Raw genomic sequence first — 15,834 nt, 5'->3', positions numbered from 1 at the left:
ACTGCAAGAGGCAGAGGGAGAAGCAGCACTGCTCTTATGAACCCACTGAGCACCCAGACCCCTTGGACATCATCACCCAACGTGTTCACGTTAACACAGACACCCCTGGGAGAAAGGGATTTTTAGCTCCAAAAGGTCTCTCTTGTCACAGTTGTACTGATGACCAGATGCTCTATCTATGTACTAATCTTCAACCCTCCCAATAATACTTTAAGGCAGACCACAGTTTAAGGCACTTTCCAGAGCAACGCATTTGTGGCAGACAAGAAGGTTGAGGAAAACTTGATCCAGCAACATCCCACGGCCTCTCCAATTTAATCCTATCAAATTTCATCAGCAACTCAGAACTTGATCTTTCTATTGATTGACTGGAGTCACCTCTAGATATTTTCATGCTGATTTGGAAGCCCTTTCATACAATAAAAGGAGGAAAAAATGAGGCTAAGGGAGACTTTTGACCACTGATCAGCAACTCCAGCCAAAACTTTCCCAATCGAGTGAATTGCAAAGTTGGCTTCTGTGCAGAGAGAAAACTTTCCACATCCAAATACAGCGTGCTGAGTGGGATCGTTCCTGTTATCATCTGGATCTCCCTTCGACTGGATCATATTTAGATGAGCAGTTTCCATGCTGATCCCGAGAGCAACCCCTAGCACAGTCGCTGCCTTCCTTGGGGCTCTCGGCACTGCCCTCAACCAGGGATCCCATACTTGGCCGCAGCTGCCATGCTGTACCTGGTTGCTCTCCTCTCGCACTGTCTCCCCTTGGCCATGGGACAGTATGACATTTGCAAGTCCTGGGTGACCACGGATGATGGACCGTCATGGGAGTTTTATGCTTGTCAACCCAAGGCCATGCGGATGAAGGATTATGTGACCGTACGGGTGGATCCAGCAGGAATCACTTGCGGGGACCCACCGGAGAGGTTCTGCACCCATGTAAGTGTTCTCTTTATTTGACGTGTTCTAACAGACTTGGCTTGCAGGTGGCTAAAGGCAATGCCCTGCTGAGATGCCATTAGGAGGGCATTTCAGTTCAGGGTGGCAACGGGGGCTGCTGCCTTGAGCTCTCAGCCTGGGGTCTGCAATGGGGAGAAGGCATCCTGCCCATCCCTGTGCTGTGATGATGAGGCCAGCCCTACAGCAGGGAAGGTGCTGGCATGAGGGAGGGCAAGGAGGAGCCGGGGAGAGCTCCGCAAGTCATGGTCTGGGGTTTGGGAAAGCTCTGCCCCCAGAGAGCACACAACTTGAGCCCCCCCTCTGCTTGCTGAAGCAAGCAAATGCGGGATGTGTGCACCAGTCCTGTCCCAAAAGGCTGCACTGGCACCAGGGTTTTATCAAGATGGGTACAGCATGAGTAAGAGCAAAGAGCAGGGTGGTAGAGGCCAGTGTGGCCCTCATGCACCAGCACCTCAGGCAGTTGGTGACAGGCACAGATTTCACTGAAGTCCCGGAAAATGTGTTCCTCCCTCTCTTCCAGCCTCCACATACGAAGTCTGTGGACAGACACTTGCCCTTGTAGTTAAAATCTTTAGCTTATTTTCTTTTAAATATTAATCATTGCATTTCATTCCGTGCACCACAAGGCTCAGCAGGAGCATTTGATTTATAATTCACAAGGCTTTACATTGTTAAAAAGAGTTCAGGGGTCAAAACAAAGAGCAAAACACTACGGCTGTGATGTCCCCTCCCAGACGTCCTCCAGCAGTGGCCCAAGCACATGTTTAAGGCACAGGGACCAAGCCAGCCCATGCAAACAGGGTTTCCACTGGTTAAGGAGTGCCTTCTAAAAGCAGTATATTGTTCTTTTACTACCTATAATGAGAAGGGGAGTTCTATCTCTCAATAAGTGGACCCAGTCCCATTCTCTATTGCCAGCGTTATCCAAACTTACATACCCCATGCATGCCTCAGTTTGCTACCTAGAAAATGCACCAATTCCTAGAAAATACCCTGAGCCCAACAAGCTCAGGGCATCTATTGAAATTCCAAGAGAAAAATTCCGCTTTGATACCAAGAGATGCCAAACATTTACAACCATCAGAACATGCTGCCAGTTCCCTCCAGCCTAAGGGGTCTCATTAAGTACCAAGGAAGACATTTCCAATAATTCCAGATAAGTAGCAGCTTTTCCTTTTAAAAGACCATTAGAAAAGAAAGATTAAGTCAAAGGTCGCAAATAAAACATTTAACTATTGATGGGTCAGTCTGCATTTCCATTTATCTGACTGGCTGCAGAAGGATTATGAGGTGAACTCCAGACTGCGTTCCACTACATTCACTGCTGGTATTTGCAAACTCTTTGTGTCTAAGGATGCTCCAGGCTTCAGCTCCACCGACCTCCCAGGAAGCAAGAGACACAAACTGCAATCAGCTCTCTCCATCTCTTGATTCAGTCAATACTGAGCTAAAATCCTTCTATTCTGGGCACCAGCAGCATCTCCTTGTAGCGTACGCCTGCCATGTGCTCCAACACTTGCAAACACCGTGTACAGCCGCGAATGGGAGTTATACAAATGCAAAACATGGATTTGCCTCTTCCTGTCCCTGCCTCACCCCGGGTGCGTGCCTGGCCCAGCTCTCATCTCCCAGACCAGAAACCAGCACTCACAGCAGCATCCCCGAGCATCTCCCTGAGGAAGACTCAAGCTAAAAGCAGGAGTAATATATTGCATGTTGATTTTTGGGATAGGTTTATGAATCCCCACTGTGTCCATGGCCCTTTCCACCCCATCTTACACCAGTACTGTCCTCTCCAGAGGATTAGAGTTTTAAAACTGAAGCAGATGAAGAGCAGCCCTGCTGAGGTGAGCACTCGGTACACAGAGTAGGAGACGGGTGCAGGAGGGATCCAGGCTCCAGTTCAGCCTAAAGACTGGAGTGGGGAGTGCTTGGAGGCCCTCAAGGCCCATTTTCACAGCCTCTGTCACAAAGACATGTGGCCATTTACTGCTGAGTATCCCCTTATGGTCGGTAGAAAGCGGAATCAGCAAGAAACTGCCCTTCCATCGCCAGCCCTGGGTGGTAGCTTGACACCTATTGACGTGCTGAGGGAGGCGAGCAGAGCCTGCAGAGGATGTGAGCAGAGCTTTGCTACTCCAGCGCAAGGAAGTGCTGGACAAAAATCAATGTCACTGCCCAGCCTTCATTCCATCCTCCAAGCCTCAGCCCTTGCTGTGAGAGGAGGGCAAGCAGCTCGCACAAAGCCTGCGCAGCTCCTGCTCGGGTGCCTTTTGGTGTCTTGTTATCCTTTCTCTTCAAGTTTTAATTATTTCCCTATAACAGGTGGGTTCTCGTAGGAGCCTGGCTCTCCAGCAGAGAGGTTCTCATGGTCACTATATTGCTTTCTTAGGTGTCTTTCAAACCAGCAGGGTACTGCCCGCGCAGTTAATCTGACGTTACTCGGAATTAAGCACAGCCTGGCAGGACGCCTGCGCTGCTCAGACAGCTGAAATGAAAGTCAAAGACACACACAAACATCCCTCTGTGCTTAAGGCAACCACACAAGAGGGAGGAGGATGACATCCGCATGCGGGGCATCGCTGCGGGCAGGTAGAGGAGGAGAGTCCTGCTTCAAGTCAGGACCCTGTAACATAGCAAGGGTTTCCTTGAGGCTGTACTGGTCCTGAGCAGGCATTGCACAGCCTGCAGGATCACGCACTACTATGGTTGTAACAACTTGGAGCAGCACTGACAGAGAGCTCTGCAAAAGGAAGTGCCTGGAGGATTGCAGGACTTGTTTGGAGGATTGTCCTTTCTGTTTCACAGCAGTTCTAGTCACATCTGGCTGCTCCCTTCTGGTTACGAAGAGTTTTGCTGCTTATTAAAGTCAGGGTTTTTGCCTTTTCCACAGTTTCTGAGCCTTCTCTTATTCATGTCAATGACTTTCTAGCAGGGTCACCTGAAAAATGACTTGCACTTTCCCTCCTGGCAGGGCAGGGGGGAGTGGTGGGAGCAGGAAGACAGATTGATAAGTAAATAAAAGCCTGAATGAATCTAAACGCGCAACTGAAGACTAATAGGGGACAAACAGATTCTTTTAACCAAGGATGTTGAGGGAAGGAAGAGACTTCTATGAGAGCAAGAGTTCTGTGGTCAAAGATCTCATCCAGGGCATGGCACAGAGCAGCTAAAAGCAGATCTCAGATGAGTTCCTATGAGCCAGCAGTCACCATGGAATGGTGTTGCTGCTCCCTGAGAGCTCCTGCACCCAACTAGTGACACAGGAAGCTCAGCTTCCCACTGGGATCGGAGCCCTTTTTACCCCTCCCAGAGGTGTTGAGACAGTATTTCTTGCTCAGACAACACTCTTTGATGCAGGGTCGAGCTCTTAGCCTGTATTGATGGGTCAGGGGTATTTTTATTTGGCGTCAGCATTGTTTCATCAGCTAATAGAGCTTGTTGATTTTGGCATGGGTACATAAAAGGAAAAGGCTTTATTTATTCATTACACATGCAGCCAAATTTGATGTTTAGTTTAATTCTTAGCTAAACTTTCCTGAATGACATGTGGTTATAAGGCTTGTACTAAAGAACTATTTCTCTTCGTACACCGAAGACTAAGACTGGAAAAAGCAGACAAACTTTTGGGCACAGAAACCCTTTTCCCTACATTCTTAGCCCATCTCATACATATCTACCCTACCATATCTTCATACCCCTCACAAACGATTGTGAGTTTGGGATGATGAAAACTAATGTCAAAGTTCTTGAAGTAAGAAAGAGAATGGATTTGTTTCAGGGATGCTCTTCCAAAAGTAAGACCTATTTAAAGGTCTGTATTACATAGAGCCTTTTAAAGACCTATATGGCATTAGGGACAATTACTTTGCTTTTATGCCAAAATCCAGCAGCACAAGAAAACCACTCTCTGCTGTCACATTGCCCATGGCATCTCAGTCAGGGTTGTAGGGATGGAAAGCTGCACCTTTTCCCATTTGTAAAGTGCTAACAGCCCTCTTTTCCCCTTGAATCCCCCAGTACATTAAATTAACACCTGGAAAATTTTCCCATTTCCTTTGAGAAGAACCTGAAAAAGGCAACTGCTGCCATTTCCATTGGGATGAAGGCTTCCCTAATCCACCTTTCGCTCCCGTCCTGGCATTGCTTTCGAGTGTGAGAGAAAGGGCTGGGGCCTTTTGGTTTTTGTTCCCACCCTTAATCACTTCTCAGCATCAGGGTTGCTGCAGAGAGCACTGTTTGAAGTCAAGATCAACGGCTGCTTGCCCTTGGGGCCAGACCCTTGGATTGCACGTTATTAGCTGCTCAGCAAATTACACACCACTGCTCTCCCACCACAGGGGCTACTCCGGAGTGCGGCAAGATCTTGGTATTACAAAAGCAGAGGCTTTACAGAAAATGAAAGAATAAAATTCAGCTTTGAATTAGAGAGTGCTGAGCAAACAGGATTCCCCCCCCCTGCCACGTCTGTAGCAATTTCCTTAAATGCCCAGTTCGGGATTCGTCTTGTTGTAAAGTGGGATGATGCTCCCCTAACAAGGATCATTTCCAGTTGCTGATGGAAAAGGCAGGGCAATAAAAATCAAGCTGTCAAGTAGATTTAATTGGTACAGTGAGCAGGAAGTTTTCCCCCACCTTGAGCGAGATGGGGAGGGATAAACTGCTTCTAAAAAAGCTTTGCTTTTCAAAGGGAACAGCATCCAGATGGGAAAAGCTGGAGAGAACTGACTCCAAGGACTTGCTGGGGAGTGCAGCCAGAGCCAGGAGAGCAGCTCTTACACTCACTTGCACATCAGCTCCAGGTATCAGGTTTTTCCATAAGCAATGTTTGAAGGTGAAGAGATTCAGGGGACTCCTTCCTATTTATCCATTTTAGGATCTGTATTGGATTCTACAGCACAGATAGGATTTCCCATTAAACTTTAAAACAAATTCTTCCTCCAGAAGAGATTGCCTGGGCAGGAAGGAGATCTGCTCCTTCCACACTCTGGTTTCCCTAAGTGGAAGTCCAGTTTTAACCTTAGCTGAGCCTGATCCCACACTGCAAACAACCGTTTTACCTTCAGGATGTTGAGGTGTGAGGCTTTGGCTGACCCAACCTCACAAAGCTGCTTGTTGTCCCACACGAGTGACAGCGCATCCCTGCTCTTCCCACTGTAGCTGCACTACAAGCAGCAGAGCCACAGCCAGAGCAGATCATTGATCCATCCGAAAATCACCTCTGCAAAACCACCCAGACCACTTTGCCTTCTGCTTCTGCAGCTTGGCTGCAGCACTGCATGCTGAGTGCTTGGCTGCAACGCTGCATGCAGCAACAGCTGGGTCATCTGCAGCAGTGACAGGCAGCAAACTGCAGAAGTGGGGTTGTAAATCACATACGGCACTGGACGGGTGCTTCTCCTCCCATGGCTACTCTCTGGGACAATGCAGTGATGAGCAAGCAATCCTGATGCCCTCAGCACCTGGTTCGCTACATGGTTTTGGGAAGCCAAAATGGAAATGAGCCCAAGCAGTGACAAAACCCTTGTCTAGCACTGCTTCCATCTCCACCAGAGCCACAGGCTCCTGCGGCTTCCCTGTTTCCTGCTGAGCTCAGCCCCACTCGCCAGACCCTGCATCCCATCAGTGAGGGGCACAGAGTGGCGAGGAGCCAGCCACTGCTCCATGCCCATCTCACGCTGTCCCCTCTCAACCAGGTACAGAGCTTGCAGCAGTGCAGCAACAACCAGGGGGTCCCAAGGTGAACAAATGCCTCCTGACCTAGATGCTGAGCTCCATCAGGCAATGCTTGGCTAGTGGAGCCCGAATTCCTGACCTGCACATGGGCTGTTGCTGACCTGCTTAGCAGGAGTTCTCCACCAGCATGGTGTGAGCACCGCTGCTGCCACCCTCTTCAAGGCATCCATCTCCCCAGGCACCCAGCCTGCAGTGCCAAGTGCGCCCCGGGCGTTACTCCAGCAGTTCAATGCAGTACATGTGTTCCTGTGCTGGAAAACACCAAAGAGCTTTTTCCCTCCATGGACCACGCAGCACTGCTCAGTGACCATGCAGGAGATGTCTTTGGGGAGAAGCCAATGCCTGCAAATCCCTCACTAAGACCCACTGGCAAACAGCAGTAAAGGCTTCCAGCCTTCGCCCCAGGCACGTGAGCCATCCACTGCAGCCTCAGACCTGTCCCATGGGGTTCCCAAAGTCCCCCAATGTGCCAGGGCACATTTCAGGCTAACCACAGCACAGTTCCGGCCTCCAACAGGCACCTACTGAATTGTTCCCCTGAAACAAAGCATAAAGCATCCAAACACTAAAGCAGAGTGCTTGATGCGGCAGACACAGGAGCCCTGCTTAGAGGTAGGGGTATCCACCACCCAACCATGCTACCCCTGCAACGGCTTTGGGGGACATCTACACCTCCATTTGAGGACCACAGCAAAGCCTCCTCTCCCTCCGCTTTCCTACCCTCAGCCTCCACATCCCATCAAACTATCAGGGCCTCTGTTACAGAATAAAATATTAATAGCAGCATAGCAAACCTCTCTGCAAAGGCTGCGTGTATTGAGCTTACAAGGCACACAAGCTTTTAGAGAGCAGGACACTACTTCCTAAGCATTTTCTTAGTCCTGAATCAATAATGCACTCGGAGCCCGGCATGCAGGTTGCTGCTGCTGCTGGTAGGGGCTGCAGACATGGGTACATCTCTGTAGCAAGATGCAAGGGCTTAATAACTTGGCAGACAAGGGATAGGGCAGGATCCAAGCAGCTTAATTTGTAGACAAGATTTAGGGAAGCACCCTGGGAAGAGCAAAGCTTGCAGCTCCCAGGTACTCAAAGCCTAGGTTTGGACACGAACTAAAAAGCAGGGAATGGGATTAAACGCCTGCGTCTTTGAACGCATGCCCGTGGCTGCAGGCTGAGGGGTGTCTGATGCATCAGCTTCTGATCCCGGGCTCCGGGTTGCCCTGTAACCCAAACACTTGCCAAGGGAGCAGGTACAGCCTTAGCAGGGGGTGATCCCAGGGCAGCAGGAGGATGGGGTTAGAGCTGCTCACCAGGGGATTAGCAACTGACAAAGAGCTGCTCAAACACGATTCCATGGGAGGCCGGGCAGGCGATGTGCGTGTGTGCCCTGCACAGATGAGATTATCTGCTTAGGAGTGGAATTTTCCGGGCAGCGTTAACCCTTGTGTCACACGCAGATCAGATGCAGAGCATCTTTCAGGACAAGATGCTGGGCACTGGATCATGCATGGTGCTGCCTGGCCATCCCAGGGCTTTGGAAATGGAAGCACTGCCCCAAAGCCACTCTGTTAATGGAACACTCGAGGTCCCTTATGGAGAGGTCACCTGTGGATTGGGCTGATCTCAGTCCGGGGGTTAAAATTCATCGGGTAACCAGATTTTGTGACTGTTTCTGGCTGAGCCAGAGTGGGCGTGAAGGGATTTGTGTCTGTGCATGAGCACTTGGGTCATCCCTGTGCGTGGGGAGCAGTATCTCCCCTCAGATCTGCCCTTTGCAGAGATGATGCTTCCTGCCTGGATGTCTGCCTCCTGCAGAGGCTGTATCACCGAAGGTGCACAGATCAGGTCAGACCCTTTTCATGGAGGTACTAAGCAGATCACGGGGAGAGCTTCAAAGCACAGGGTGAAAAGCAGAGGTTTCCTTGACCCTCATGGTTTGCCTTGACTCTCACGTCAAGCCTGAGTGAAGGAGCCACCACTTTGCTCAGCTGCAGGTGCCTGAGTGAGCTCATTCTTCAGAGAGATGGAGCCCAAATGCTCCTGGTGAAGCCTGAACCCACTCCTGAAATCCCTCCCTGCCTCAGTTTCCCCACGTGGAGCTATGACATTGCACTGCCACAGCACAGCCCTGTCTGGCAGTGTGATGTCTCCCCATAGGTGGTGGAGAGAAGGGCATGGTGCTGGGTTAGGATGGAGTAGGAATGCGATGCTTCTCGAATGCAGAAGCAGGCTGGAGGGGGAAGGGGAAGAACAGCCGTGAGCAGGGGTTGAATCTCTTCTCCAGTAGAGAGACGGGCCCAAGGGAGCCCGAGAGCCTTGAGCGAGCGGCACTTGGCTCAGTGAATGAGAACCCGCTCCGGGCCAAAGGGAAGAGGCAAAAAGCAAAGGGAAATGTCTCGCTGAGTGCGTGTGCTCGCTCCGAGCCACGCCGGGGCTGTTTCTGCTGACTCACGCTCTCCCGAATCCCACACGCAGGCAAAGGGTGTCCTAACCCCCCTGCCAAGGGGTGACCTTGCGCTCGGACAACCTCGGATCCGGGAGGAAGGGGAAGGAAGCGGAGGAGCAATCAATCCCCCAAACCACAGCCGGGGGGGAGGCGGAGGGAGTGACATTCAGCTGAGCCACAATTAGCAGCAGATCTGTGGAGGGACCCCATTTCCACCCTATTAATAATTCATCCCAGCTCTGCCTTTACCTGCTCACAAACAGCAAACAGCTTGTTAGCAAGGATGGTTTTCTCCCCTTTTGCTGTCTCTGCCCTAATAAGAGTCCTGTGCACATGGCTGGGGAGAGGAAGGAGGCAAAGGAAGGACACACAAGCAAGCAAACCACCTCACCAGCTCACCCTGACCTTCTCCATCCTATTGCCACAAGGCTCCCTGCCCTGGACCCTGCTGCCCCCCATCCGGAGCTGCCCTTCCACCGCAGAGCTGAAACTGCAGAATACACAGATGCCTTCCCAGAACCTGCCAATGGGCCATTTAAAAGCATCTTTTTGGAGGGTTACCATGAAGAGGAGAGCGATGCCTGCAGGGTGTGTGGACAAGGGGTTTGCTGGAGCATTCCCAAGCACCTGCGCAGGCAGCCTCTGGGAAAACTGCATCTTCTATCACATGAGACCGCTTCGGGACTATCTAAAATATGTAGAGCTTGACCAAAGTGCTATTTGAAAAGATAAACAAATGGAAGAAAACGTTGCATCTTGAAGAAAGCTATTAAGACATGGTTGCAAATAGATGCATTTTGCATTGCCTCACTGGGGACCCCTCTCTGCACACCAACAGGCATCCCAAAGGAACGCAGGCAAAGCTGTTCCTGGTATGTTTGGCAGGTTTGAGACACATCCATGCTGCAGGGAAAGCCTGCTTGGGCATGGGAGCATGTGGCCTCCCCATAGTCCCTGGAGCACTGAGCCAGGAGGGTGCAGATCTTTACCCAGGCCCACAGGGAAGGGGCAGTGTGGGGCTGTTTGGCTCAAGAGGAGCCTTGTATTTCTCCTGTTATTCCCCTGCTCCCAGTGAGTTCTGCCACTTGCCAGCTGTTGGAAATAATCACTGTAAATTAATTACCATTGCTTCACCCCCTGATCCCTCCCAGCCCACGAACAGAGTGAAAATTAATTGCTGGAGAGTACTTGCAGTTCTCTGGGAGTCCCATCCTGGCCACCGGCAGGGTATGGTTTATGCCCCGAAGCATGAGATTTAATTACCCACAAGTGTTATTTTTGATCATAAAATCACCTTGTCTTTTCATAAACCCAGACAGGGCGGTTGAACCCTCAGGTCAGAAGCAGCAAGAGTAAAAATACCCCCTAGTGATGTCAGGATGAGCCTGTGTTTTCTCCCTGGTAAATGCAATTGTTTAGGAAGGAGCATCCTGTGTGTCCTGGAGCAGTTATTGGAAGGAAAACCAAGGAAGTTTCCCAAAATATGCGTTGGTCAGGGTGGCCCTTGTCAAAACCTTGTGCTGGAGAAAATAGTTATAACTCTATCAGAGGGGAGGATGAAGGTGATGGAGCCAGGGACGGCGTCTTCCCTGCTTAGTGGGCTATTTCCCAGTGCTGAATCGTGGTGCTGACAGGAACCCACAGCCCAGCCAGGGTAAAGACAGGGACAGAGACCCCTGAAAATCCCCAGCAGAGCCAAGGAAGCTCATACCTGTCATAAACTGCAGCTGGGCATAAGGAAGCAGGAAGCAAACACACCGAGACAATTGGTTTGGCTTTATCCTGCAGCCTGATGAGCAAATGGATGCAGTTTGGTGCTGGACAGGGAAAAAATACAGCTTTTGGCTGTCTCCTGCTCCTATCTGCAGGATAGGGACCCTCATATCTCCCATGGCCATCAGTCCTCCCCATGACAGACGGGTTGATCAGGGAAGGAGCAGATGCAGGACACCCATGGTGGCACTGGTCCACATCGGGTACAAGAGCAGGGCAAGAGGGATCAGGTGCACACAAGGATTTTGCTGATGCAGTTGTTTTGCAGGACCTGGAGGAAACCTGATACCAACTTAAGGGCTTTGTTGCTGTGTGAGGCAACGCAGGGACTTTGTGAGCCTCATGAGATAACCTTTAACAGAAAAGGCAGCATCATAGGTCCCCGGAGCGAAGCAGAAGGGCCTTCGGATGCAGCCGAGAGCTCCTTGAGCATCATGGCTGGATGGGACAGATGCTAAGGAGGGAACTGTCCCCTCCTGGGTGGTTCAGACCAGGGGTTTTTTGGCCATAAGCATTCCCAAGGAGTGAAGGTGGTTTCTGTGCCATCGCCTGCCCCACTGAAATTGCTCCAGCAAGCACCCAACTCACAGGCCAGCAAAGCGCTGCTTCCCTGGAATTATTGCTGCTGTTTTCCCTGGGATCACTTTTGCCACTCAGCAAAACTGCATGAAAACCTACAAATGAGAGGGGCAGCACCACGCAAACCCTTCTCACCCACAGCCCCTCCGATTCCCTCGGCCAAGGCACCACTAAACAAATCACACTGGGTTATAAGAGCCGTGATGAGCATCCTTAGCCGAGAAGCACAGACTTTCACACCATCTATTTATTTTTCCTTGCTCAAAACCTATTTTTTTCCTCCTATTATTATTACTACTACTATTATTATTATTAATTGTGGAGCTAGTGGTTGCAATGCTTTCCAGCTTGTCTTTGGCATGGAGATCTCCTAAAAGCTGCAGTTTTATTTCCGTGCAGCTTTCACCATTCACAACAGATGTCTGGTTTGTTTAAAATATTCAACAGCCTAATGATTAATCAAGTAATTTCACCTACAAAAAAATATAATTTTATGCTATGAAGCTTAGAAATGGCATTATCTGCTTGGGAGAGATAAAGGAAACCAACTTTGTGTGCTCATTAAGAGCTCTAGAAACCAGCTGGGCTTCTATTGTGGCTGTTTCCCCCCATTTCCTCCCTTCCCAGCAAGGTGGGGAGCAGCTTTGCTGCAGCATCCTGGATTCCTGTCATCACGCCTTGTCAGACCAATATCTTGTTCCTTAAATCCTCCTCAAGGAGCAAGTCCCTGCTGTCACCTTCAGAAAGTCTCTTTTGCAGCATTTCTGCCCAGCACCAACCCCAAGCACTAAGAGGAGGCAAAACCTAAAGGCTGGGTCTGCCTTTTCTACAATGAGAATAGTGGAACACTGGAACAGGTTGCCTGGAGAGGCTGTAGATGCCCTATCCCTGAAAACATTCAAGGTCAGGTTGGACAGGACTTTGAGCAACCTAATGTGGTTGAAGATGTCCTGCTCACTGGAGGGGGGTTGGATTAGAGGCCCTTTAAAGGTCCCTTCCAAGCCAAACCATTCTATGATCTGCCCCATGGAGGCACAATGTTGCTATGGTGCCCATTGTTAGGACAACTTATCCTCAATAAGGCTCTTGCAGTTTGCCCCTTTGGGCTGAGCTGATGCTAAGCAATTTGCGGTGAAATGAGCAACCAGAAGAACATGCCAGAGAGCTGGAAACCTGCAATATCTAGTTACTGTGAGGACACTCACGACTGATTTAATGGCATAAGACTCAAAGCGAACTGGTTTATTTTAAGCTCCCCGAGACCAAGTTTGCCTGGCTAATGCATTCTGACTCTTAGATTGAAGACTTAAATATCCTGAGACTTTGGGCAGATTCTTTGGAGGACACACGGCTTGGAGGAGGAAACCAGAGTCAAAAATAACACCTGGAATTGTTTCAACAGTACTATAACTGATCTTACTAGGACCAACGGAGCAGCCAAAGCATGGCCATCTGCTTCCGCTCCCCCCTGCCCTCCCAGCTGACTTCAAACCACCCCACCAGCAGAAAATGCATTGAGCATCCCGCGGAGGAAGGACAACTCAATAAACCTGAAACCAAAAAGGAACACTTCATTTTAGCAGAGGAAGCTGTAGTGGTGTGACTCACTCCATGGCTTTTGAGGCTCCCCCGCCACCTTTCAGCACTGCCACTTAAAGGTTATTTTTGTGTTTGCCCTGTTACAGCCACACAGCTCCTGAGCCATGTACTGCTCCAGAGCATTGGGGTGGTTAAAGACAGCTTTTCTGCCTGCTGAGCTGAGCATACTTAAGGATTGGGATGTACAGGAGCCATCAGGGATTGTGTGTCCATTCTCTGGGATGAGCATATGGGAGACAGGCAGAGTTTTGGCTCCACTTCTTCCTGATCTTGACCTGCCAAGTTCCCTGCCAGGGACATGCCTGGCCAGGCCTGTCCTTCCAGACAGGACACTGGGATTGGGATCATGCTTGTCAGGCTCTGTTGCTCCTGGGAAACCTGTCCCATTCTGAACATCCTTTACTTGTCAAAGTAATGCTTTCTTATTGTGGTCTGTCCTTCTCTGTCTAATTTGGGCACTACTTAAGGAAGCCTTTAAAGAAAGCCCTGATAGAAGCATCATCCATAGCCCTGAAGGTGAAGCTGGCCACTGCGGCCAGCTCAAGACGCAAATACTCAGTGGAGGCTCATCTTACACCAGCCCAAGTGCTTTGGCAGCCCTAATGGCTGCCACACGCAAGGAAAGGAATCCACATGGCCAGGACAGCTCTGTGCACAGACTCCTGCTCATACAGAGCCACTCTGAGAGTCAGGGCAGGTTTATCAGGGAGATTCCTGCTGCCATCCCAATCCAATTCCCTTCCTGAGCCCACTGAGCTGCTGCTCTACTGCACCCTCCTTCAGACAAGAGGTGGAAACGGACTTCCAGGATGGTCTTTTCAAGACCGTCCTATTAAGCCATCTGTATGACCACATTGGCTGTAGGACCATACTGCAACACAATATGTTGCCTCATATACACAGGAAACATACTCAGAGCCCCCGGTGCTTCAGCTGATGGGGATTTTTCTTCCTTCTCCGTCAGCCACTGCTGTAAAGCTGTGCTAAGAGGCAGCTACATCCCCCAGCAGGAAGCTGGGTCTCATTAGCAGAGGTAAACAATTCCCCTGAACGTGACAAGCCAAGAGAGCACATTAAATATGTCGGAATCTGAGAGGTTTTTTAATCCCTGCTCCGGAACAGGGTGTTGTGACAGGAGAGGACACCCCAGCATGGCACAGAGCCCCACTGCACCCCAGCTGGCATCTCCCCTTGCTTGGGGCATCTCTCCCTGTTCAGGAGGCAGGTGAGGTGCCTTCAACCTCACCCACCTGATTAAGCTTCATCACTCCCCATTGATTTCCCTTGCTCAGTTGGCACAGTTTCACACAAGATAATAAAAACTATCCTATCCATCCATGTGCTTCTATATCAACCAAAGCATCCATTCAGTCACCTCCCCACACCAGAGCTTAGCAGCTCCAGTCGCAGCCCTTCCAGCACACATGGAGATGGCAAAAGGCACAAGCCACTCAAGTTAAGGCAGTAACAGGAGGAGCAAATCCCTGCACGGCATTTGCGGCTTTACCATTGAGTAGGTGCCTGTGAGAGCAAGACAGTGCTGCAAACAGTATGAGTTTTTGCCCTGTTTTATCGACTGGCTTCTGTTTTCCCTGGCAGCCTCATGCACACACACAACAGCACATACTTTATTTACAGGAGTCCCCTCTTCTCCCCAAGGCTGCCACCACATCCCCTGCAAAGGAGCCTGGTGCTCGCGTACAGATCAGCTGCTCGCTGTTTGGTGTTATCCCCGCTGTGGCGGAGCAGCCTCCTGCCTTATTTACAGCGTGCTACTCACACACTGCTCAGAAGAGAATTATTTATGTCCTCGCAAGCTTTTCCAGGCTCCTCAATGCTGTGGCCTCCACTCACTGTGCAAACAGTTGCTTGCTTTCAGTGGGTGTTTCTGAGCTGCGGAGACGCACCAAAGGCCTGTTTTACAGACACACAGTGGAGAAGCTCTAAGTAGCTCCCAAGGTGGCAAAGCCCAGATTCTCCAAAGCACCTCACGTTACACAGCAGTTTCCATGTTCAAAGCAAAGCCCCACTTTGCACCTCTGAGCACCCATTTGTATAAGGCAGACCCCCTCCTCTGTTTTGCCTGGGGTATACACAGGGCACCCTAAAGGCAGATCACAGGCACTGAGACTCTGACAGTTTCCCAGGTCAAAGCAAGCCCATGGTGCAGGATCAGTCCCCACTGCCATGGACACAGAAGCAGCCTCTTCCCACTCTTGCAGTAGGGCTCTCCCAGCCCTGGGACTCAACCAGCCTTCACAGACCACAGCTCTGCATCTCATTTCATTGAGCCCCCAGGTACCAGCTTCAGCCTGCTGGCCCCAGTACACTGCTCCCTGTGCACAGCATCTCTCCATAGGATGCTCACCACATACAAAGCATTCACAAACCAAAGCACAAAACCCAACTCAGTCTTACCTTGCAGGTCCATTGTGCTCAGGAGGGTCAGACCTCACACCCCAGCAAGCTCCTCACCTCCAGCCATCAGCTCTGAGCATCTCCAGCTGCTTTATCACCTCCTCCTCCTCCTCCTCTGCCGGGTGGCTCTGCCTGCCTGACAAGGGTCCCACTGCAGCAGAGCCTGATGGTGAACCAATCCCTCCCTGATCCTCGGGACTTTGAGCCCCAGAGGGAGGTAAAGTGACTGCAAAGAGACGCTTCACATGCAGGAAAGATTTGCATTGTGTTGCAGAGACTCTTTTGCAGATAGTACCCACATTACAGCCCCACATCATCCCCAAG

General features: G+C 50.4%; 1 protein-coding gene across 1 annotated transcript in view; it reads left to right on the top strand.

The window, feature by feature from the left end:
* Positions 1–725: 725 nt before the first annotated feature.
* The window catches only part of NTNG2 (netrin G2), a gene marked incomplete at both ends in the record, with an annotated part of 40,529 nt that continues 25,420 nt past the window's right edge, over positions 726–15,834 (top strand). Inside the window, one exon of the mRNA XM_080630627.1 lies at positions 726–938. Coding sequence (XP_080486753.1) covers positions 726–938 — 213 coding nt within the window. The remainder of the gene's footprint in view (positions 939–15,834) is intronic.

The sequence above is a fragment of the Psittacula echo genome, assembly GCF_963264785.1.
Source record: "Psittacula echo genome assembly, chromosome: 16".
NCBI lineage: Eukaryota > Metazoa > Chordata > Aves > Psittaciformes > Psittacidae > Psittacula > Psittacula echo.
This window is presented reverse-complemented; position numbering and strand designations above follow the sequence as displayed.